Source organism: Aythya ferina (assembly GCF_964211825.1).
Source record: "Aythya ferina genome assembly, chromosome: 1".
In the NCBI taxonomy this organism is placed as follows: domain Eukaryota; kingdom Metazoa; phylum Chordata; class Aves; order Anseriformes; family Anatidae; genus Aythya; species Aythya ferina.
This window is the reverse complement of record NC_140296.1, coordinates 183,403,029-183,429,448: the sequence shown is the minus strand read 5'-3', so window position 1 is coordinate 183,429,448 and position 26,420 is coordinate 183,403,029. Positions and strand designations below refer to the sequence as shown.

Here is a 26,420-nt window from a genome sequence, read left to right as displayed (position 1 = left end):
CCAGTTGGTAGCTGGGAAAACTACTCCAGAGTTTGATATTGTTCATTATTTTTTACTGACAGATGGGATGATGAGACAAATTCTTAGCTTCTGCAAATTTGGAGACAGTACTAAACTGGGTGGTGCTGATGTGCTGAATGCTTGAGGGTAATCTTGAGCAGTAAGCTAACAGCAAGCTCATGAATTTCATTAAGAAGTGGAAAGTTGTGCACCTCCGGCAAAATAATCTTGGGCATGGTTATGGGTTGGGAACCAACTGGTAGAGCTTCAGCCCTGCTGGAAAAGGGGAGGGAAAGGGAGCTGGAGAGGGGGTTTCAGAATGTGTACAGAATGGATGCCAGGTGTAGTAAGAGCCAACAGCGCCCTTTCATTGTAGGTGAAATAAAGCTGGGCTACATTAGAACGAACATGGGTAGGAGACTGATGAAGTTGTTCTTCCCTTCTGCCTGGCAGTGCTGAGGGAGCCAGACTTGCGTGGCCTAACCTAGCAAAGAAGAGTTTCCAGTAGCAGCCTACAGCATCATGGAGGGAAGTTCTGAAGACAACAATAATCAAGCTAAAATTGTGTGGTAGCAGATTAGTAGCTTATAAAGATTAAGTCACAAGTTGTCACTCAGGAGTTACAGAATGATCATTAGAGGAAAACTTCAGTGTGACAGTAGTGGAGCAAAGGAACAGGTCACCCTGAGAAGCTGTGCAATCTCCATGTGGAATCTATATTTTGGAAGTTTTCAGAACTTGTTTTAGTGGAGTAAGTAAGACTTACCTACTGTTGTCAAGTGGGAGGTTGGACTTGGTAACCTCAAGATGGCCTATCTAACCAATGTTCCTATAGTTCCATTTCTTGTATTTAGAACAAAAATGAAAAAAAAATGTTGAAAGGAGGAGCAGATGATGGTACATAGTTCTTGATGCAAACACCTAAATATTACTGTTTATGTGTTAGTTAGGTGTCTAAGCTGTGTATTGGAGCTGTGTAGTGGAGATCTAGCCAAGCAATGGAATGTAGAGAGTACCAGAAAGTAGAACCGTGCCTTGCTGGTCAGCTGAATTCTGTATGAGGCTTCTTAAATACTGGAGTAACATTTAAATGGAATAGGCTGTTTAGAGTTTGGAGTCTGTCACTAGAGATGCTTTCAAGTAAATTGGGGAACAACGTTTGGGCTAAATAGTCTTTATTTTCTAACCTGTTTTCAAAGATATGTGTTACCAGGGAAGTTATTCATCAGTGTGGGAATTTTCTGATTCCAGCATCTTCTAGAATAATAACAATTGATTGTCATCATGGAAAACAGATGTTAAGTCTTTTCTTGCATCACAAAAATAATAATAAATAAATGTTAAGGAGATACTAGGTACGTGCTTTTAAGCAATATTTTTCTTTTTCTTTGTTAAAGTCTTCCTGCTAATCATTGAGTAAGCAGAATACAGACTGAAGATCTATAATCTGTTTTGAAACATGAACTCTTTACTACTCTTACTTTGCAGTGAAGAATCCTGTTGTACTCGATAGTCTTTAACATGAAGAACAGTAGGAAAATTAAAACAATTTGATTAGAACAGTCCATATAATTCTTCACTTTTGGGAATGAATAGAATAGACACTTGGTGAAGATCTGTGGTCACCTTAGCAACTTTTCAACCTATCTGCTTATTTGAAAGAATTATCATGGAAGAATAGGGCTTACGAAGGCAGGTTTCTTAGAGTATTACAAAAACAGGCTACATGGTCAAAGTTGCAGATTTCAATTCTCCATCAAGGAGAATTCACTGATTTTCTTAAATAGTTTTTTTTTTAGAGAAATTGTAGCTCTTAAAAACAAAACAAAACAAAACAAAACAAAACAAACAAACAAAAAAAAACAAATTGTTATTATGCTCAGATACTGCATATACTTAAATACAAATGCAGACTTTCAACTGAATAGAATAATTTTGCCTATTTGAAATAAGAACTGTTTATATGTGACTGAGTGGGTTTTTTCATGATGTATTTTGGAAACAAATTGTTTTTTGAAACTACTTAATAAATTGGTACTTCATTTGTGAGTTATCAGACTGAATTTAAGTTTTCTTTCTAGTTCAATCAGTCACATACCATTATATGGGAAATAAAAATAACATGGCATTCAAGGTGCTTTTGGTTGCTTAATGGAATGGTAATTAACCTTTATTCCCCTTTTCTGTGTATATTCCCCTTAGTTTCAACACTACAAAGAAAAATTAATCAGTGATTGATAAGGCAAGAAAACATTCTACACGATATTTTTGGACGGTAAGGAGAGTAACCAAGGGAGAGGGGATTTCTTTCTAGAGCAAGCCTTCAAGCTTCTGATTTTTTTAAACTTAAAATCAGTATAAGAAAATCAAATTATGATATTTGACAGGTCTGCTGCAGTAACTCTTAAAGTTCAAGATAATTTTAGAAAAATATAAAATGTTGTAAGCCCATTTAGTATTATTTCAAGCAAGTTTAAGTGTGATTTCTATATGATTCTACTTAAGAGGAGGGTTGTGTCTTTATACAGGCAGTGTAAGGGGAGTCCTCGAGGCTACAGATGATACTAAACCATTTTGGACACTCTAATGTTGCTGTAATTGCAAGGAACTCTGGAAGGACCTCACAAAATTGCATGCGAAAAGCACAACAGATGAGCTCTGAGGTAGCTAAACATGAGGGAATGCATCAGAGGAAAAAAACTATCATAGAATCATAGAATGGTTTGGGTTGAAAGAGACCATAAAGATCATCTAGTTTGAGCTCCCTGCCTTGTTCAGGGACATCTCTCACTAGATTAGGTTGCTCAACACTCTTTCCAGCCTGACTTTGAATGCTCTGTGGTGCAGAACTAGTTCATATGCATAGGATGCTGAACTGAGAATGGGCAGTAACAGCTCAAGAAAGAGACTTTGGGTTTCTTGTGCTGAAATCATTAGGTCTGTGTGCAACAATAGACAAAATGTTACAAAATACTTCTCATGGCTATGAAGAACAATGATAATGAAATGGAGAGTATATCTATCTCAGGGATATAGAGGAGTTCATTAAAGACTGGAGGGTGGCACTGAAAATTGTGGAACTTCATGGCCTTTCAAGGAGAGGCTGAAAGGGCTGAAATGCTTTAGTATGATGAGAAGGCTGATGTTGAGGAATATGGTTGGGGTCTACGAAGTTATGAAGGCAGGAGCTGAGGTGTATATGTACCTTTACTTACCAAATACCACAGCTCTAGAAATTGAAGATTGATAGCATTCAGTAGGAATTTGTATTAAAACTAGTTCAAAGTCATGTTTGAGCTTTTTACTGGCACTGTGTTTCAGGAAAACTGAGTGATTAGCTTGGCCTGGATCACTGTCTGAAAGGCAATCTTTTGGAGGATTGATTCAACAAAATTTTTATGAAAATGCCATGAGGTCTGATGGTGCAACATGAGAAGTTGTTAGGATACTTCGTAAGGGCTTTAGACTAGTAAGCTTTTACCAGTCTACTTGCTGCAGACAGACAGAAAGTAGACATACTTTCAGTTCTTGCTAGGTCTTTTGACTTGGTATTAGCTGAGAATATGTATACTGGTATTCCACAATAGAGAAAATTTCTCGTGTAGGTGCTTTTTTATCCCCTTTATTTTAACAATTAACAGTTTTTCTCTTTCTGTCATTCTTAATGTTTCACTTTGATGTTTCTCATAGTCTAAAAATATTGTCAAATCTAGCAATTTGTTGTTTGTGCTGAGTAGGAAAAGAAACAAGGTGGAAAGAGGGGAGAGGAAGATTAGAGAACAGATGTTTTAAATTTTTTTTGCAGAGTTCTGTGGAAAATCCACAGGATTTCACCATGGGACAGGACAGGATCAGCCACCAGCATAGCCATTTTCATGATACATAATATAGATTTTGCAGGGTGCACAGGACATATGAATTTTTAAATACAACTTAAGTGATCTTTCTTGTTAATTTGAATTAATTCACTGTATATTCTACAATGAAGAGAACCGATTTTAAAATTGAAGCTAAACAGCATAGCCTTCTCTGAAATAGAGGATTGACATTTTCTTTCTATTTACAGCTGTGTCTTCCTTCCTGTGGAACAGGAGGCCAAAAAGGTCCAGCAGAATCTGTTTAGAAAGCTTCATGCATCCTGCCCTTTAATCAAATAGCTGTTTTTCTCCCAATAGGAAGTGCAAGGATTTTACCTCTGTCACGATTTTGTTCTTCAGAAGTTAAGTCCTGTTGAATTCATGTCCAAAAGCATCTGCTGCTACAGACTGGAGTTGGGTGAGGTGTTTTTTGCCTCACTTGGAAGGAAAAGATCCTTCTACTTTCATATATTTAGCTGCTAATCTTGTTTCACAAGGTTGGGAGACTTCAGGAATCTCTGCAGTTTTTTTTTGTGTTACGTGCACAACAGCTTCTTAATGTGACAGGGCATTACATGGCTGCTTAATATATTCCAAGTTTGTTCCTGTAGAAAAACTCAGCATGTGTAAAGACGAGAAGAAACCCTGCAGGTCTTCAAGATGGCAGGTCTGTTTGAAGCAAAACTCCTTTTTTGGGGGCCAGAGATAAAAGCACCACAGTCTGAAAATATGCAAGTATTTACATCCACCATACCTACTGCTTGCTTATTTGATTCACAATCAAAATTGAACGGTAGGACTTTTCTGGCCTTCATTTGCTCTTCCAGCCTTGCTGCTGGATGCCATTAGAAATGGCATAGAAATCTTTTTTTTTTTTTTTTTTTTTTTCCTTAAGTATCTAATCACACTTTTAATGCAAGCCCTTTATTCCATTTGGTGCCTGTTGACAGTTTTGGCTTGTGCTGCCACGCAGCAGTCAGAAATGGAGCCTGCAGGTTGCCTTCTGGAGGCAGCCACGAATAACCCATCAGCTCAGCAGGGCCCAGGAGCCATTACGTGTGGCAAAAAGTTGCTCTAAAGTAAAAATGACTGTTGTGTCCTCACAGAGCAGAGCTGAGTGGTAGGACTCAGGAGGCAGAGCTGAGGGTTTTGGGCCACAGAAATATGAACAAGTCCTAAGATACCTGTACTGTCAATTTCGTCACTAAATGTAAAGAAATTTGTATCACTACGTGCATGTAAATACACTTTGATGTTGATGTTACTGCAGGTTAAAAAACTGCAGAAAGCTAACTGACCATTAATGAGATAGTCACTTGAAGCAACTATCCATTAGTTTGAGCACTTATGAACATTGAGAACAATAACTTCCAGCTGGTCAGTACTCATCTGTACTCAAACTTTTCTGTCTTGAAAAATGTCATCTGACTCTCTTTGCAGGCAGAGTAAGACAAGTGTGTGCCACGGAATTAGTGCATTTCCTCCTGTCAGTATTACTCCTTTTTTTTCTTTAGGGTACACTTGCACATTAACCAGATTTTTTTTCTAATGTACTACTCTTTTGCACCAAAATACACAAATATGTTAAAGCCTTTTAATGCTAAAAAAAATATAAGTTATTTAAATAGGAATCACAAGGTAGACTGTCTCTTCCAACCTGTCAAGATAATGTGAACATGAATTAAGATGTGCTTCTATGCTGTGCTGTCTAGTCGCAACTGTCAAACAACTGTATATCAAGTAAGATACTATGCCGTTGATCAGAATAGTGATTTGTAACTTTAATAAACTTGCAGTCTTCCTCAAATAAGCAAATAATCTGAGGAGCATAGACCCCATGCATATTCAAGAGATTGAGCAGCACAGCCTGAAGACGAGCCTGAATGCTGGATCTGATTTATCCCCTAGTAATGGCTGCTTCCTTTTTCAGAGGTTCACAACTTGGCTAGAGATGGTCTGATTTTCAGATGGAGTGCTGCAGAATCTCAGATTCGTACTTGAAAACAAGATGGTATTCTTTTACAAGATGGTCACCAGTTTTCTTATTGTGGATATAGCAGTGTGTTATCTTCTCTGCCCTCCTTTTCAGAAACAATTGAGTCATTTTGGTTGAAGTTATTAAAGCAGAAATTCAGAGTAGAAAACTTCAGTCTGCTGGTTAGCAGTTAACGCTGATATTAGCAACAGAATATATCCTTTAATAAAAATTGTTGGACAAGCAGCCCATCTCTGACAATAAAGAAGTTTGTAATAAAAAGTGATTGCCCTTTTCAGAGTGAGAAAGTGGGAGAAAAACATAATGGCAACTTCAAACATTAAGGAATAAAAACATTTTCAAATGAATAGCTTGATGTCTAAGACTGGCAGGCTTATTTTAGAAAGCTGTTTTTATATAACACCATTGAAAAAAAAAAAAAAAAAAGCCAGATGATGAGCTACCAGGATTTTTTTTAATAAAAGTAACTTCTTATCCATCCAAGCATAGTCCATCCAAACATAGTCACTTATAATTACTGAATTTTCTGAAGAAACTTTGAATATCCAGTTAATAATCTCTGCAAAGAGAAAAGGCACAAGTGACACAGCTATCTTATTCATACTTTTTGCTCAATTACAAATTTTCCTACTGAAATAAGTAGTCCTCCAAATGTGAGTCAGTGTATGCCTAGAAGTTGTAAGTTTCAGGGGCCAGGTGTATGCCAATTTGGGAAAATATTGATTTGTTTGGTCAGGACTTCAAGTGTATTTTACACTGAAAACAAGTCTGGTATCTGTAGAGTCTGCTGTAGCGAGGTTCACTGCTGCTAAGATACTGAATAATTGGTTAAGTGAAGTATAAGGAACATAAAGAGTATCTCTATTGTTGGTGTAGTTGATAAATAGCTATGGTGAATAATTACTACCATTGGAGAAAACTGAGGTGTTTTTATTAAATGGAGTTTGCATGTAGCCTCTTTTAAAACAATCTGTATGAATATAACTTTTCTTCTTTCCCTTTTGGCATGCCTGCCCTCCTAAGTCTCCAGCATTACAACTGATCTATGTGATGGATAATTTCATTTAAATACGACATGACAAATAGTTCAGAAAGTATTTTAAGTGTTTGCAAGTTAGTGACTTTTTAAAGCAAATACCTGTTGCAATACTAAGAAAAATCTGAGTTGGTATCCTGCAGTTTTACATTTGTATTTATTTATGTGCTTTTCTATATTTTTTAACATTTTAAAAATTGATACAATGGTTGTCATAACTTCTTCTATGTCCTGGGTATGGATTTGATCCACAAATAAGGAATTATGGAAAAGGATGCACTTAATGTTAACCCCTGTCTCTGCTTTCCACCCCTACGGTGGGTTATAATGAGTGTCTTCCCTGTGTAAGGAAGTGGATACAAGTCACGAATTCCAGCTTCCACCTGCATTTTCAGAATTTACTTATTCCTACTGTTGTCACTTCAGATTCAGCAGATGTATAAAGTATGACTTCACATTTATAATCACTGACCGCTTTGCTTGGAAAGTTGGTTTTGACGTGTTTTATTGAATTTAGGATAAAAACAAGTAGAATGACTTTGCATGTAGCATGTTGCTTCACTGTTGCTTCATTTTGTATATTGCAAAAACTCTAATGTCAACAACTTTACATCTTACTAGGACAGCTGTGAATGACCTACTAGTCATTCTTACCTTGGTTCTGTCTATAAGTAAAGCAGTGTTCTTCAGTGTTTCAACTTTTCAGTTTCTTTCCATACTTGGCAAAACATCATTATGCACATACATTAACAACATATTATTTGAATAAATAAATATTTCAGGAAGAATACTGAAATTTAAAAATAAGTAAGTGGGGAAATTGGCACATTTTGTAAGCTGTCAACTACAAATAGATAATGGGAAGTAATACATGGTTAGGGAAAAAATGCTGATTTACAAAACCAGACTAGCATTCATTAACTTAAATGATCATTTTGTGTGGAAAAAAATAAGTAAATATAATTTTTAACCAAAAGCTTCTGGCCCTCCAACCAAGTTAATAATAGAAGCAGCCAGTGAAGTTATGTCTTGACACAGGAAAAAGTTCTAGCTTCATTCTGCTCTCCCACACCCTCCTTTTGGCAGAAATCAAAATTCAGTCATCAAAATTCCCTCCAGGCAGATATTTTTCAGTCAATTGCCTATTTTGAAATACGTTATTAAAATAATGCTGCCCTTCTCTTAGCCCCAAAAGGAAAACAGAATTGTTTTTCCTATTATACAGATTGTCAAACTGATTAAATAAAAATATGTGTAAAAATAAAGTAGTTATTTACTACAAAGGAAATGTATTATTTAAATGTATTTAAATGTATTATTTAATACAAAGGAAAGGACAAGTTATAAATATGTTTTGTTAGAAGGCCAAAAAGCAGTTTCTTGTTCTGTTATGAAATAGTATAATGCAAATTCAGGAATTTATTTGGAATACTCTAACTGTATGCTGTGAAACATAAAATACTTAATTTCATCCTGAATGCTCTTGCCATTTATACTGACAGTCAAGCTAGGAGCAGATTTACAGACACGCTTAGTGGGAGGACCCTACCAGTCTGCAGCAAGATCCAGTTTCTACTGTTCTGTTTAAACTGAGCCTCTCATATACCATCAGGTTTTGGTCTCCTGTTTTCTAGTAGTCTGGAGCAGATCCTTCAAGGGTCTTGACCGATGCCAGATTGCTCAGATGACAGACTGTGCTCCCTGTCATCACTTCTATCCTAGCTGTGGAAAACTTTATATTCTCTTGCTAAATGTGGTCAGATGTTCATTGTACATAATGCTGCAATAAACCTTTAAGCAATAGATGTTTTGTTTGTTTGTTTGTTTGTTTGTTTGTTTTTTCCCAAAAATAATCAGATTTTTTATTTGTTTTTTTGGAGGAAAAAATGCTTAATTTTCAACAAGGCTTTGGTTCAATGAGATCTACTGACTTTAGCAGAGGACTGTTGCAAAGAAAATGGCATTATGTATTTGGCCTGGTGCACTAAATAGTGGTCTTACATAAAAAACTTAGTTTAATGGAATCAGTCATTTTCTAAACTAATTGTGAGCTCTTTAGCTGAAGGTCTCATTTAATTAGAGAACTGATTTTTGCCAGTTTCCATCACTAATCAATTTCAGATTGTTTTTTAGCAAGTGATGTATCTTTAGACATTAGCTGTCTAAAGACTAAAAGCACTAGTTCATATCAGCATTCAGGATTGTGCCTGCAGTTACCCGTAGAAAAGGAAAGCCCTCCGTTAACACTGTGATGTTTGTCTTCACCCTTGATGGGCACATATTCAGTAAGATGTCAAGTTGTGCCTGGCCTTTTCCAGATGCACCACGCTTCTTCCTCTTAGCCTGCTCAGCCGTGCAGGTCAGTCTGCTACGGTGAAGCCACATTTCACCTACCCTTAACAAGTAAAACAGTGAAAAATGACTCGGGATGCTCTTTGTTGAGACCCAGTGACTCTGTTGAGGGGAAGAGATGGGTCCTTCCCCTTTACCTCCAGGACTGAAGCCTGAGCTTTAGTCATAATTATTTCCTCCATATGAAAATATTGGAAGCTCAAAAACTGGATAGGCCTTAATCTGAGCAGCTGGACAGTATTTTGGAGAAAAGATTCATGTGATTGAAATAATATATACACAGAAGGTATAGCTGCACAGTTTTCTCTCCCTACGTCTAGTTCCAGAGGATCTCATGGCACCAAAGAGAAAAATTCCTTGCAAACATTTTCTCAGCTATTCTGTCAGTTCAGTTTTCTGCTTCATGGACAAATGTTTTCAGTGGTTATTTTCATAAGGAAATAATGCTCCTTCTATTTAGGCTGAGTATTAAAAAGTCAAGGGAATAAGGGCTACCCTTCAGAGTCTTTGACTGCTGTGGATAATGGGTGGCCCTTGCATTTCGTTCATCTTGGTAAGACTCAAAGCTACGTATTTGCTTAGTGTTTCAGAAATTTTAAGATACAAAGGTTGTTGCAAATCATTTTTCTTTTCTTTTCAACTACATTAATTGCTATAAAGTGTGTGTTTCTTACAGTTAATATTATTTATATTTTTTGTTCTCTGTGCAAGTTGGATAATGCAGATGAGCAAGCAGCCCAGATCAGACGTGAACTAGACGGACGTCTACAACTGGCTGAACAAATGGCAAGGGTAAGCGGTTGCTTTCATGTACCAAAAATGTATCTTCTTACGAGATTAAGTGGGATGATAAATAATGTGGGTTTCCACTTTCTGATTCTGACACTGAACGTCATCTGACAGCATAACAGTCTGGGAGATGCATTTCTTTCTGCTGTGGAGTACGTATGGGGTAGAGAAAGAGCAAAATTTGTTTTGAAAGGTTGTATACTGTGTAATCCTACCTTTCCTTCGTCAGCAAGTCCAGTGATGATACAGAGAGTATATTATTTGCACATTTGGGAGGATGTATTTTGGAACTAAAGTAGATTATATTTCAGATGCAAAATGCATTATTCTGTACTTAGATATAATGTTTTTGTCTTACAGCATGCTACATATATATACTTTTAAAGTATGTATAATATAGTTTATATTTCCAGTTTAAGTCAAAGTTCAGAGTAGTTGTATTAGCACTGCAAGTAACAAAACTGAGTGAGCTTTGTAGTTCAAGTTAGTGCTAATGGAGTAAATTAAAAATTGCTTTTGTAAATTTTAGAAAGCCAAGTCTACTTTTTCTCTCTTAGAGCTCGTATCTTATTTCAGTGGACAACATTATGTCCTTCTATATTAAATATCACAAGTAGGATTGTTACAGTCCCTGGCCATTTTAGCACTCTGTTGGAATCCAGACCTAAATGTGTAAAATAATTGTGTGTAACTCTGCATTACTTTCTAAATGAATGACTTGTTATTAAAAATAAAAATAAGCAGAAGTAGAAATTTCACGTTGCGGTTGTAGTTCAACTGTTTTATGTTAGAAGCAAGAATATGACTGACTTATTTTTTGAGCACACAATTAGCCTTCCCATTACTGTTTTCAAAGGATACAAATAGTTACATGTAGGAATTAAGACTTTTAGTTTTTTTCAATATCTCTAAGTGAGAGCAAATTAATAAATTAATATGCTATATAATGCAGCATGATTTTTTTCTGCCCGACTTTTTTTTTTTCCTTCCAAGGAAAGAAAATTCCCAAAGTTCATAACAAGAGAAATGGAAAACATGTACATAGAAGAGTTGCGGTCTTCAGTGAATTTGCTGATGGCCAATTTGGAAAGTCTTCCAGTGTCTAAAGGTGGGCCAGAATTTAAACTGCAGAAGTTAAAGCGATCACAAAATTCTGCATTCTTGGACATAGGGGACGAAAATGAGGTTCAGCTGTCAAAGTCTGATGTGGTCCTCTCCTTCACATTAGAGGTAATCATATATTTCACTGAACATTTGTTGACGGTTTAAATTATTAGAATGTCCAGAATGCCTATTTCTTTTTTTTTTTTTTTTTTTTTTTTTTGTTACTAGTCCTTCCTCGGTCATTAATAAAAAATATTTTAAACTAGTAAAGTATGCATTGTCTCTTTGATAATTAGGAGTTGGAGTTTATATGAATTATGTGCTTTCCTTTTACAGCTGTAGCTACATTTCGTTCCACACAGCAATGTGGGCAGTTGAATCTCCTACACAGCTGTAAGTTTAAATGAATTCCAGAACATTAGGTACATAGGCACACTTTGGAACATAATGAGGAAACACTATGGTTGTCAAATCCTCATTTGCAGAAGTTTACAAACAAGTTGTGTTTTCTCACCGAAAGCATTTAGAGAATAAATCAAATTCCAACTTTCTTACTGTTGGTCATAATAGGCTGTTTTTTATAATTTTTTGCATTTTCTTCAAGAGACAAACTTGTATTTACTGAGGTTATGCAGGAAGTCTGCTCTATAGGTATGCAGTCCCAATCCACATCGAGCTCAATTCACTTCAAGAGGAAGACACAAATTAGAAGACACTAGTTACTTAAACATCTGAGGAAAGCATCATTGGTCAGGTCCCATTCTGTACATGTGAATATCAGGAAATGCTGATCTCTGTCTCTAGGTAATATTACAATAAAAATGTTTCCTTGTTGCATAGTATGTATTTGTCTGTCAGAAGATGCCACATTTAAGTGCTATGCACTTGAAACAGCTTCGGTTTGTGTAAAACATTGGGTAATGTTAAGTAATAAATATTTCAGTTGTTAAGTGTTTTAAAACAAACAAAAAGCATGTATGTCTCTTAAACAATGTATATTCTTAAGTGAACAGTGCATCTGTTTTTTTCTTGTAGTGTTGAAAATTCAGATCTAATTTTCTTTGTTATGTCAAAAAATGTTTAAATCTTTTATTTAACTGTAAAAGAGAAATTATTTATCCTGCCATATGCTACTTTAATATTACTAGCTAATAATGTAGGAGGCCAAAAAAAATTTTGGAAGAGTAGTAGGATCGATCCATCTATCATTGTATACACTAAAAAATAATAGCTCATCCAGCATGTAAAACTGGTGTAGTATAGTGCTGAAGTATACGAAATGATGAAGTAATATTATAATTCTTGTGCTGAACCCTGTGGCCCACTGTCACATGTGCTGTTTCCACCTCAAGTGGACTGCAGAGACTAGAGTGATACCACCAGTAGCAAAGAGTAGTTCTAAAGCACCTGAAAAGTACCTGTAAAAGCTTTTCAATAATATTTTTATATATTTGTCTTCAAGAAAGTTTGCTTGGTGAGGGTTGTAAAATGAAGAAAAGCTCACTCTGGGCTTCTAGAGAGAAATATTAAGTATGTACTAAAAATTATGTGATACTTGGAAGGAAAACACCAAAAGATTGAAACAGTCATGAAATGAAAAGTGACAGTAAAAGTGATTTCCAGTAAACTTGTTACTTTGAGCAGTTTTGGTCTGTTTACAACCCTGCACACCAGAAATGTTAGATAGACTGTTAAGTTTGCAGAACTTAAGTTTTTTTGGTTGTTTCTTCCATTACTGATAGAGAAAACATGGAGGTTCTTCAGGATTAATGATCTGCCTTTCATCATGGGCAAGCAAAGAATTGTGTATTCTATAGGTAGCAGTTTTTAGTAGGGGAAATTTTCATTTTAAGCATGTTGTTAACGACATAAGTTAAGTTTCTTGTCTGTGAAATATATATATGTGTCTTATTTTTGGGAAGCCAAATCTCACAGACAATAAGGGCAAAAGGAAGCAGCTGAACTGATATTCATTTAGACTGAAACATGGGATAGCTGTTCTTTTTTATGCAAATCAGAATGGGCAAGTAACAAAACCCGATTGCATTTCCTTGGAGACAGAATATTTTATTTCTGAAAAAAATGTTAGGTGATATATATACAATTTCATACTTCTTGAATAAGTACGGTTACCAGCAAAAGCCCTACTGAGAGCAGCTGCACAGGAATGAACAAGAAATCTGTAATGTTAAAACATTAGCACAAATAAACAAAAAAACACCTAATTGGGCAGGTGAAGTGTGGTATGAGTTAATTCTGCCACTGCATTTCATTGTTAAGACAGACCAGCAAATTATTATTGGTAATGTTCTAGTGAGAATGGACCTTGTGCTCTAAGACAAGAGATGCTAAAAGCGACAGTGACTATTTTTGCAAGTTGGATATTTCATCAATTAGCCTATTTGCAGAAATTTGTAAAATAAATAAAATATCAAAGCAGTAGCAGAAGACTTAATTGCTTATGTTCTTCAGCTGTTGAACTGTTTAAGAAATAGACATGTAATATTTAGAAAGCTGTTCATCAGCTAATGAGCTAGTTAATCAGCTAGTGACAGTTTCCTTCCTAATGAAATGCAGGTTTTTTTTCCATTCCTAGAATCCAGAAGTGCTAGCAAGGACAAATGTGCTGTGCAATTAAATAAGAAACTCAAGGAGAATTATCAACATAAAAAATTAATAAACATGAAGTCTGCATTCAACAAGGACGTACATTTGACATGTGGAAAGACCATATAGACAGTGTTAGCCAGAAGGATCTCTTCTCAGTCTTAAAGTGATCATTGATCACTTTTATAGCTGTTTGAATTCCTGGACCACAAGCGATGGAGAAGAACAGAGATAATTACATCATTGTCCCTGAATTGCTATATTATTTATAAACCATAATAGGCAGTATTGATAATTTATGGGCAATGTAAAAAAGTTCTAATGACTGTCAACTCACTGGAATTTTGCAAGACATCTAACAATTGCTAAGATTTGGGGAGTTTTAAAGTACAAGAGATTTTAAAACTAAGGGTGAATCTGCCTTGACACAGTTCAATAAAAGTGAACTGGCAAATATGCAAGTAGTTTGATAGCCAGGCATTTTAATGGTTACTTGCTGACCTAAGAAATCAATTGCTTCTAATGAGACCAGAAGTAGTCATTACTTCTGTCACCTTTAAAACAATCAAACAAATACTGTGTTTTTGTTATTGCTGTTCAGATGAGGACAGCTTCTCTGCTGATTAAATGGACAAAGTTTTTCACAGTTTCTTAGGCACAAACGGGGCTGAAAAGGAAAGCAGCTTTCCTGAAGCAGGCAGGGAAACGGGACTTTCTTTTCAAATCTTCCTTGAATTAGAAACATCTGAAGTGTAAAAATTCCAGTAGATTAACACTGTGACAAACTGAAAGGCTTGTAAGAGACACAGAGCAGTTGAAGTTAGACTGTATTTGGCTCTTCTGAACGATTACCAAGTAGTTCAGAGGAGCTGAAAAACTGTGGAATTTGCCAAGCCGAGAATGTCCCCACTGAGGAAATTTCTCAGGGGACGGCTGGTAGAGGTGGCTTTTTTTTCCCCATCTCTTCCCCCCACATCTCCCTATGCACAATGACTGCACCTGCCTGCAAGAAGCGAGCTTAGAGCTCACTTCTTGTGGGTAGGTAGTGGGGGAAAAATACTGCAGCTGATAGTGGTGCTCTCTATCATGACAGAGATGAGTTTCAAGGGTTGCAGCCTCCTTGGTCACAGCACTGTGATTAAACTTCCAAGACTTCATCGGTTTGCTTGTCTAATTTAACAATCTCAGTAACCTTCTATAAATACTTATTTGGATGACTGCTTTAAAGAGACACCTCCTCGTGCATTAACATTTAGAATTATATTTAGATATTGCTCTCAAATTCAACTACTAGCATTGAAATTATGGTTGGAGTGAGTTTCTGTCCAAGTAGAAACAGAGCAAAAATTTCCATTCCTAGTGTATCTTGCTGAAAGTAGAAAAAGAAGGCAAAATTAAAACTTTTATGTCTCCAAAGATTTGAGACAATGTGGTGGTTTTTGTTTGTTTGTTTTGTTTTGTTTTGTTTTAGGTTTTCTGTGTAGCATTTAATACCACAATAGCTGTGTTATGTAATGCTTTCTGAAGTCTGAAGGATGAACTATTTGCTTTCTTCTCCTCAGATTGTTATAATGGAAGTGCAAGGTTTAAAGTCAGTTGCCCCCAATCGGATTGTCTACTGCACCATGGAAGTGGAGGGAGGTGAGAAGCTTCAGACGGACCAGGCAGAAGCTTCCAGGCCACAGTAAGCTGTTCTGCTGTCGCTGTGTACAACATCCCTTCCCTTCATATTGTGGGAGAACCTACCTGAACAGCTATACAATTTTTAGAGTTTAAGTTAGCACTATGTTACGTGAGGTGTTTTTTTCTGAGTTGTTACCTTAAATTCTTTCTAAAAAAATTTAATTATAGATAATATTTATGGTGAAGTAAGTATGAAGTGTGAGCACAGTCCAAAAAAATACCACTGAATGTATGTGTGAGGAAGGGAGTTGGATGGAGGCTGCAGCATTGTATCCTCTGAAAACACAAACCTTTTGAAAGACGTTAGCCTGAGGTGATTTTATGTATTCTAGGTTAATGTGCAGGTGGCCTTGTGGAGTGTAACTTGTACAATTGGTGGAAAATCAATACTCAGTAATCAATCTTGACAAAGCTTACTCACCTGCTGAGCCTATTTCATTTTAAATTATAGGATCCACTTCTTCCAATTAATTTTTGAGGGAGGCAGTCAGCAAACTGACTTGGAGGGGAAAACATCATGCCATCTGTAGTTGAACCAGTCAGTGTGGCATAGAGGAAGAAAATTAGGTGTGTTTTTTTGTTGATTTGTTTGACCTACGCGCTGACTTCAGACACTTTTCTCTCTGTTAAAATGTCATTTGGAATCTTTCGTAGATAACTTTCCAGACAGTGTGTTGGGGTTTTACTGGCACCATAGTGTGCCTTGTGAAAAACAATTTAGAAATTGCAGTTGTTACAGTATCTGAGAAAGCAGTTTAAACTGAATTGGGATGATAGCTTCTATTCCATTCAGACCACAAATACGGATTTGTGATAGGCAAAATTATAAGCACAGCATTTATGTGCATCTTCTGGGTCTGTGGAGAAAAGAAGTAGAAGGAGATATTATTTAGTAGACTTTCTCCTAGCTGTAGAGTTGCAGCAAATTTCCCAGACAAGCAAACCAGAAGCCTGCTATAGTAACATATTCAGATGAGCTTTGCAGAACTCCAAGGAGGTGGAACAAGATGTAAAATACAGTTGATACACTCCCTGGCTTCTCCAGCTCAGTCATACCATTTCCATGTGGTACGTGTGGAACTTCTAAAAGAAATGGCAATGTAAAAGACATACGGATATATGGGTTGAAGCAAGGTCATGAGTGTGTATGCAGCATCCCTTGCTCATTTGTTGACCTGTTGGGGCATTCTCTGGTGGCTCGGGGGCCCATGTGAGCTGCATGGATTTGTCATGGAGAGTGCATCTCCAAACTATGCTTCTCTTCAAACTCAGAGTTGTTCTTGTGCTCTTCCCTACAATGAGTACATATAACATTTGCCTACTGTCACAGTCAAGATTACCTTTTCTTCTGAAAGTGCCCGTCTTTTTTTCCTCACCCTTGAACTTGTCAGCTTTTGTTTTAAAGGCTTCATTAACCTCTGGTGTCATTGGTGTGGGTCTTCAGACTTCCCTAAATCAGCTAGAATATAAAGATCCTTGAGTCTCAGGCAAAGTCATTCTATTTCCAGAAAACAGTTTTGTAGATGTTAAGAATTTTGTTTTTCTCAAGCTATTTCCAGATACAGTGGACAAACTATGTCAGGGAAGGTTCATGATCAGTTCATGGTCGACTTATTACATATTAGGGCTGCAGGTAAAGGTGAAGGTTGTAAAGCCAATCAGAAAGTCTATTTTGTGCATAAGATACCTCCCCTAAAAGTTAACAACTAAGTCAAAGTAGAAACTTTATCAAAAGGAAGTTCCAGAATAGATGGAATCAATATGAGATCAACTGGAGAGTTTGTAGGAAAGGTGGTAAGGTTGGGACCTGCTCTGAGCTTGTAAACTGTTTTAGAGGATTTCAGGCTCAATATGTAGGAGTTGAATATGTATGAGTATTTGAATACAGAAGAATACAGAATTTATTTGCACTTGAATACAGGAGACAGGTCATAGGCTATTCCATAAGTGCTGTTGTATGAAGAAGTTTCATATAGATTTTTATGGAAAAAAAATGCGTCTTTAGGAAGTGGAGAATCGTGAGATGCCCTGAACTGTTCACTGGAAGAGCAGGAATGGGAGTTACTTGTGCTATTGACCTGTTATCCTACAAAATAGTTTGACTTGAAAGGCCACAGCTGATAGAACTCTTAGAATAGCATAAGAACCAGATAGATTTTGAGTCATACTGTTTTTCATTGCAGGCAAGCATAATTATGAGACTCTGGCATACAGTATGCTTATGAGCATACAGGGAGATGTAGTTTTTGAGCATATATTGAGATGTAGTTTGAGGCAATACAAGAGGATATTAAATTAGGCAAGCATGAAATTAGCAAATTATGGGCAAACAGTAAAGAAGATGGAGGAAGCTGCCTATGGAATTGGAGGTCCTTTATTCCACAGTTTCATTTTTTAGTTACAGCCAAACAAGGTTTACTTGACAGCAGCCATATTGCTTTTTTTGTTGGTGGCAAAGGGAACTAAGAGTGTTGGCAGAGATTAATCACAAAATTGCTCAGGTGAGAGAGAGCCTGGAAAATATTGTTATAGGTAGGGAGGGGTCCCAAGTTTCAGAAGGTGCCTTTTTCCTCTAACACAGACCATTTCCAGTCCTTCTTTCTTCCCTTTATGTCCAACATATCCCTCATCTTAAGCAGTTACCTACCTCCACTTTCCCGCCTGCTTCTTCCAGCACTCATCACGGTTCTCTGGTAGGGATGTGCTGGGGGGGTGGGAAGGGACGGATGAAGGGTTGGATGTTCTCCTGCAAGTAGGAGGGATGGGAAGAGGTGGAAACTGAAGCAATTTTCTGCTCCTGTTGGTGTTAGTAACGTCATTGCTTCCGCCTTCTTTTCCCCTTAGTCCTCTGGCAGCAATGGGGAAAGTTGCTTAAGTATAGTCCAGTGACCAGCTGGGCCAGAAGAGCCAATCTGTCTCGTTTCTGATGCAGAAATATGAAGCTGTCTGCTGCCCTAGGGTACTGCCTATCTTGCCTGCTGCTGGAGCTGGCTCCTTACTGGGATAATTTTCAGTACTGTCATTCTGATATAAAGGAAAATAATCAGCGAGGCTGGAGGAGAAAACACAAAACTCAGTGTAAAAAGAAACTGAGAATTGAGAAGAGCTGTAGTTCATCTTGGCTCTTCAGATCACAAGCAGTAACATATTTGCACTGACAGATCCCAGATAAAGGAGAACATAACTTCAGATTTTATATAGTATGTGCAGCCAGAAAAGGGTAGCAAAGCTCTTGTACTAAGAGTAGAATGAAACGGTGATGGAAAATGAATTTTTCACCAGCCTGGTGAGACTGCTGGCAAGAGCTACGAGTCATTTGCTTGTCACAGGCATTTTCTGTAGTTGCTTTATAGTTTTGAACTGGTAGATACATTTGTGAAGAGAAGCAGTGTAAAGAAGTATTTATGCCTGTGGTTTTTTTTTATTTTCTTTTTTTTTTTCTCTCTCTCTCTCTCTTTTTTTTTTTTTTTTCATTTGTAAAATATCAGTGTACAAACAGCAATGCTACTAGTCAGAAGTTTTGACAGGGAAAAGGAGAAAACTGAGTGCTCAGACAAGTGCTTCAAAATGGAGTACAAACCAATGTGACCTCAGAGTGGAGATTAATAGAAGCATGATTCAAGTAGAGACTGAATTGAAGATTTATCTGCTATTCCAAAATGCTGAATATTTCACTCAATGATTTTTTATACTATGTATTTAAGTATTCTTCTAAATCCTTGAATGCTTCCATGAGAGTAATAAGGAAATTAGAAAAAATGTTTGCTCTTCAAGGCGAAAGACTTAGTCTGAGTCCCAGAGAAAAGAGCATGGTTTTATCCTAAAACTTTATCAGTTTATCAGTAAGAAATATTTTCTGGTTTCTTATTGCTTTTAATTCCTGCCTGCTTTCTGTCTCTTTGAAAAATAAATTGTGAGTTTGTATTAAAGCGCTTCATACAATTATTTTCTTCTTTAACAAGCTAAATGAAGCTGATTATATATATGTTACTGAGTAGTTAATGGTCATTCTAAAATGCAAATGCTATAAAACAATATAGTTAGACTGAGCTTAAGTCTTGGACAATTTTACAAACCAGTTACACAGCTTCACATGCAAACTGTATAAAAAATTTATTACTGCCTGTGAAATGCTTCTTCATTCCTCCCAACTGCTTCCTGCCTTTTAGCCCTGCTGAAAATCCTTCCAACATAGACTGTGACCTTTTCTGCCAGAGATCAGTAGCAGAGCCTTTAGAGGACCCCCCTCAGCTGTAGGATGCTTTGCATAACTTTGTTGCTGTGGCGCCCCAGGGGACATCTTGCAAAACCCAGTGCTAATTTCATTTTTCAAATGTTACTGATGTGGCTTAGTTTTTAGTCATGTGGAGTCTGGTGTCCACATGTTTTCTTATCATTGATTTTATTCATTCTGAATATTAAATAATGTGGTGTCTTGAAAGTGTTGTCTTTTGGATGTGTATGGTCATGCCTAAAGATAAAAAGTTAGGAACATGCTATGTTTTATCACTGCAGGTGATATTCTGCTGTCAGATATTTATGAAATAGAAAAAGATAATATCTTACATGTTGAGAAATTTTGATGCAATCAGCTTATTCTTCATGTAAACAAGACAAATGAGATGACCATATTTTGCTGCCAGTAACTGCATAACGTTGTAAAAATGTCTATTGTATTAGAAGGGAAGAATGTGAAGAATGCATGATTAAATATCTGACCAAAGGAGGCAGAGAACCACAGTCAAGATGGCACAAATAAAATAAATGCTGCTCACTTTATTTTTATGCAATATTTACCATCATTAATTCAATAAATTATTTGAAGTATGACAGTACTTACAGACACATAATCAAAGATTATTTGGCAAAGATTACATAGAAGTGTTTAAAAACAAGCAAACTACAACAGCAACAAAAAAAGAAAAAAATACTCTTAACTTCTAAAATGTAGAACTTCCTAGAATGACAAGGTTGCTCATGAAAAAAAAAAAAAAAAAAAGTTTGATAATGTGGCTTAAGATGAAGTCTCTGAGGAGGAAAGAGTAGGCATCATTTATAATCTGTGACAATCATGTTTGAAGCATCAGCTAGTTTTGTTTCTTTATCATAGCCCCTGCAACTTTCTAATTTTTATTATTGATTAAGAGAAACAAAGACATGACTATGTTGGTAACCAACTTGTGGTTGCATGACATAGATATACGGTATTTAAGGAAAAGGGAAGGTACACTTTTTTTTCATCTGCTGTTTGTCTGTGCCTAATGCAACTGCATAAATATGATTAAATTTCATCAGTAATACTTTAATTATACTGTTATTGGTACTGTTCAGCAATCATTCCATATATTATTTATAGATGTAGTAATACATGGTCTTGCTTTTGCACTGGAGGAATAATAAAATGAAACAGTTGTTTCTGTGAATGAAACAGCCTCATATTGTTTTGGGTCTGGAGTATAAAACTAGAGACTAAATATAGGAAGAGAAAATGGAGAGAAACACAAGTATTTACTAATCAGAGAGGCAGTAATCATAATGCTCTTCTGTGTTGTTTTTTTTTTTTCTGGTTTTCTGTTTTGTTTGTTTGTTTGTTTGTTTGTTTTTAATGAGTATCTTTGCACATGGAATTTTTACAGAGGGGTGATGAGATTGTGGTTTCATAGTTCCTGATCTAACTGTGCTTACCTTGTTGTTCATATGCTTTGTGTTATACCTTCTGAGGATAAATTGTCTTTAGGATTTAGCTGCTTAAACTGTCTTTTACTTGATGGATTTCAACTGTACTTTTGACTATTACCTCTGGAAGTTGTTTGTTTGTTTGTTTTTGGTTTTGTTTTGTTTTGTTTTGTTTTTTAGTTACAGATAAGTGCAGTAAAATCCAAAGCTCATTTTGCAGAGGATAACAAAACGGAATTATTCAGTATAATTTGGCATCCAAACTTTTCCTCTTTAAAACATAAGTGCATCTTACACATCATTTGCAAAAATGAGTCTGTGTATGAGAGGCTCTCTGTGTTAATAGTAAGATTATTTCAAAGGCTAAATCATGAGACACATAATTTCTAATTATGTTGACGTGGACAATGTAGAAAACTTGGCTAAGTTGAGTGTGATCTTTTAGTAAATATGGAATTTTAGGGAAGCCAAAAGGTTAAAGATCATGACAGAAAACAAGGTGTATCTGCTTTCATAAGCCATGGCTGAATGAGTTGCATACTGATTCTTATAATTTGCTCAAAGATTCATCCTTGTATCTTTAAAGGATAAATTCCATCATGGATTTCATCTTGTCATATGTCAGTAAGTCTTTCTTCTTTGGATTGTCACGATTGGAGCAATTCACAAAATAGGATGGAAGAAATTACCTTATAAAAAATTGGGTGCTATGATTAAATACCATCTATAACTGTCCCGTATCCAACAGTGAAGAGGAAAAACAAAATTGCCAATAGGAAATTATGTGATGTTTTCTTGGTTCTGCAAGGGAAAAAATGGGAGAGAAAAATGCACATTTATCCCAGCCTGTGTTCTGGATTAATGATGGAAGAGTTTCACAAAAGGAATATGGATTCAGCTGAAAATTTACATGACAATTTTATCCAGTTATTCTTGATACCTGATCAATTGCTTGCTCCTTTTAAGAAAGGAAATAATACCTAATCAGCTCAAGTATAAAAAGCGGTATGATATCTATAAGAAAAAGAGAAGGGGTTTCTAAAAAATTTCTGTACTATGTTCTACCATTGATTATTATTTTACATTGTCTAATCAATTTTCTCCTCGCTTGTTACAGAGGAATAAGAATTTTCTACGGGCTTTTAGTCTTAAAAGATATTTTAAACTCGGCTGGATAATAACTTGAGCAACATGATCTAATTGGCCTTGTGCTGAGCGAAGCTTGAACTAGATGACCTCCAGAGGTTCCTTCCAGCCTAAATGTTGCTGTGATTCTATGATTAACCCTCAAAATATTTTCTTGTAATCCTGTTTATCTAAGGGACTTGAGAAAATCCCTGTTATTAGAAGCGAATATTCACAGATCTGGCACAACAAGTGTGGTGTGGAATAAATTGGGATGAGAGGAGGAAGGAGGTAATTAAAGATGTTTGTAATCTCTACTCCATTTGGATAGCTAGCAATAAACATAATCCTTTTGCCACCAGGCCACATCCTTTAATTTTCTTCTCAGTCTTTTGATTGTTCTGGCTAAATCCTGGTTGTTGTTCTGCTTCTGCGTGCTGAGCATGCTAATAAGAGACTGAAAGCAACCAGTATTTCTGTCCCAGTGTGACATCTGCACCTCTGTCTTTGGTGCACTGCTTTGTGCTGCAGCGCTGACCCCAGATAGAAAGCCTGGGATGAGGGTATCATGAATAGGTGCTCCACGTAGAGTGAGGATGCCTTTTTTTTTTTTTTATTTAAATCCCAAACCTCTTCTCAGATTCCATTTAGATTATGGCTTTAGACAAAAACTGACACTTTTTTTTTTTTTTTGGGGGGGGGGAGGCAAAAATCTAACAAATCCAAGTGCTTGGTAGAATATCAACATCTACTCAAGCATAGCATCATGACTATAATGAGCTTATTTTTGGGATGACTGTCTCCTTTTAAAATGTGAAAAATGCCTTGCAAACCCAATATCATTTTAATGTTCTATTTTGTAGTGCATTTTGGGAACCTTGGGATTTGAAGATGCATGTCCTGCTGTTATCACCTTCACAATAACAATTATGGTTTGGAGAAAGACAGTTTACTTGCTGCTTAATGAACATGATATATCTGTTTCTAGCCTTGTTCCCACCTGATCCACAGCAAATGTGACTAATATTTTACAGACAGGCATAAGCTTTCTCTAGCATTGCACTGAAGCATCCATAGATGCTTTAAACTGGAAGGCATTTATCTGTGAATACTGTGGTATTGAGCCAAAGACAATTAAGTCCTGCTTAGAAGAAAAATACAATGGATCAGGCTAAGCATCATACTAACATGGCTTTTTCAGCCTGGAGAAAAGGAGACGCAGGGGCGACCTTATTGCTCTCTACAGGTACCTTAAAGGAGGCTGTATCGAGGTGGGGGTTGGTCTGTTCTCCCACATGCGTGGTGACAGGACAAGGGGGAATGGGCTAAAGTTGCACCAGGGGAGTTTTAGGTTGGATGTTAGGAAGAACTTCTCTACTGAGAGGGTTGTTAGACATTGGAACGGGCTGCCCAGGGAAGTGGTGGAGTCACCATCCCTGGAGGTCTTTAAAAGACGTTTAGATGTTGAACTTAGCGATATGGTTTAGTGGAGGACTGTTAGTGTTAGGTCAGAGGTTGGACTCGATGATCTTGAGGTCTCTTCCAACCTAGAAATTCTGTGATTCTGTGAACATAACTACATGGTCTCAGGCTGAGTCAAAGCAAAAGCAAAGTCAGCTTATATCTGCCTGCAAGTATCACATGGAGGGATGGAGTTGTGTCAAAAAAAATAAAAAAGTAGGGGAGGAACTTCAAAATTGCTTCAAAATTGTACTGTAAATTCTAGTAATCTTCTGGAATACTCTGGTAGAGTAGATTTGAAGTTTGACATTTGGTCATCTTTCCCTGCCTCATCTCTGGAAAATTGAATTACTGGAATATCTTCTGGGAAGTCATCGGTGTGAAAACAGTTCCTTTGGATTTTTGTAAACTTTGATATGATCAGAATTTCCCATTTTACATTCTCAAAATACGCCTTTTTCTATTTGTGTTTGAAATGACATTTCAAAAATTTGCTTTTATTCATTGCAAGCTATCTACTAGGGGTATGTTGGAAATAATTTCTAAACATTTGACCAATTGCAGTGTTAGAATTGGAACAGATTGTATGTTTTTCTTCAGTTTTTGGTTTGTTGTTTTGGGTGAAGAGAAAGTTAAAGAAAAGGAATTTAAAGAAAGAAGTTTAGAAGTTTGCTTTTTATCCCCATTCAATTTAAGAATACTTTGTATATCTCAAACCTTCAAGACGGAGAACATTTTTTTCACCCCAATTTGAGAAGACTCTTCTTTCCTGTCACTGTGCTAGCATGTGCATGGATTCTCAGAGGTAATGGTGTCAAGAACTCTAATACTTTGAGAACGCAAAGTAGTCCACTGAGCAGACGTAGAAAGAAAATTTATAGATCTTGAAATTTCTAAGTAACTACTTAGCATGGAAGGTGTGAGTCTACAGGTTAATGTGCCTACTTGAAAGTAGTGCCAGCAGATTGAGAGTAGGAGGACAGCAGAAACAGAGGTAGAACAATGTGGACGGCAGATAAGAACAGAAGGAAGCAGAAAGAGAAGTAAAAAAGGCTTCAGAATAAAAGATATGTGGTGTCACACCAGATGGAATACTGGTGTATTTTCTTATTTGATTCCTAGGTCTTCCTTGATAGATTGTGCAGGCTCAGATAGGTCAGTCTATTTTGTGATTTGTTTTCCCACATCTTTATACTATGATGACAATATCTATCTGCTTCATCAAAGTACTGTCAGTGTATCAACATTTGTGCACCATTTTGAAGGTTTAAAGTGTCACACAAATACTAAAGAATATTAAAAAAAATAAGGGTTTGCAACTTTTAGCAGCGTTGTGATGGATCCATAATTTGCTGTTTCAAGACAAAAGTAAAGTAAATATCCATATAGAAACTTTGAGAACAAACGGGCATGCTTTGCTTTTGTGTCCATCACCAGCCCATAGCTGGTTTAGAAACTCACTGAGAGACAAGAGCTAATGCCTCTCATGAATTCATCTCACCAATATGCATCAATCATTCCCAGTACCCAGCAGTGTGTCAGTCTTGTTGCATACCCTTGAAAATCTTCACTCTGACTTGTCTTGGTTGCCTGTGCTAAAAGTGAGATGGAAAAGCAAGACTGAGTAATAATTTATTCATAGTTTGATGTTTGTGATAAAAATAATTGTTGTAATAGCATTCTGTAAATAGTGTTAGAGTGCACTGTTTCCATTTTTCAGTGTAGAAGGAAGGCTTAAGTGAGTGCTTTTACTCTGTTGCTTATTATACATTGAGCTTGTCTATGGTTTTCTTTTCTGTTATGTATTAGACAATTTGTCACTTTAAAGAAAAAATATGACAATTTTGTCATTTTACTTTTTGCAGGTAAATTTTTAAATGTTTAATGTTTAAAAGAAATATGTGATATCAAGTGTTTAGCTTATTAGCTCTGTGATAAATTCTTAGTAATTTTTTAATTCCCTTATTTAAAACAGTTATTATTTTTACCAAAAAAAAAAAAAAAAAATCCCAGATGATCAGATTGTTCTCTCTCTCTCTCTCTCTTTTTTTTTTTTTTTTTTTTTTTTTTTTTACTTTTGTGATACTCTAGTTGTGTAGAGGTGGCTTACAGTATAGCATATTCATAATAAACAACATATCCTTGCTGTTGCCGAAATAAGGACCTTTCAGCTCTTCAAAGCAGAGTTTCAGAGAGGGGTTGTCAATGTTTTGTGATGAAATCAGCCTAAAAGCCTTTAGTCTTTCTGCTGAATCCTTAGAAAAAAAATAAAATAAAATCAGTCTTTGTCAAGGACTGTACAAGGTGGTGACTGGACAGTGCATTCAGAAATCACATTCCAAGCGTGTGCAGGTGTTGAACACCCAACTTTTCTATAGGGCAAGCAGTAGAGAGGTGGCTTGTTGGACTGGGTTTCAAACAGCTAGTGTGCTCACCCAGAAGTTCCCAAAATAGATATGCAAAAAGTTGAAGAGTGGAGGGATATACCTGAGGAATGTTCTTTGCAAATACAGGGTACACTGGGGCATCTTCATCTTTAGGTCAAAGAGTTGTCCAAACCCTTCCTGAACCTCTCTGTCACAGGAGAGCTGCTGTTGCCATCCTAAAAGGATTTTTGCTGCTCCGTGGGGGGCAGTGTTCTCCCAGCAGTGGCTCCATTTCTGTCCTGCCTCCATACAGAGTCTGCCTGTTGGTAGTAACAGCACCCACCTTACCTGGACACTAGAAAGTGAAT

The 26,420-nt window shown here is 36.5% G+C and overlaps 1 protein-coding gene across 12 annotated transcripts in view; it reads left to right on the top strand.

Moving 5' to 3' along the window:
* Window positions 1–26,420, top strand: part of CADPS2 (calcium dependent secretion activator 2) — a 314,451-nt gene that overhangs the window by 116,334 nt on the left and 171,697 nt on the right. For all 12 annotated transcript variants that reach the window (XM_084507238.1, XM_084507237.1, XM_084507234.1 and 9 more), the window contains exons 4-6: window positions 9,953–10,033; window positions 11,024–11,260; window positions 15,304–15,425. In XM_084507238.1, the coding sequence (XP_084363364.1) occupies window positions 9,953–10,033; window positions 11,024–11,260; window positions 15,304–15,425 (440 nt within the window). The remainder of the gene's footprint in view (window positions 1–9,952; window positions 10,034–11,023; window positions 11,261–15,303; window positions 15,426–26,420) is intronic.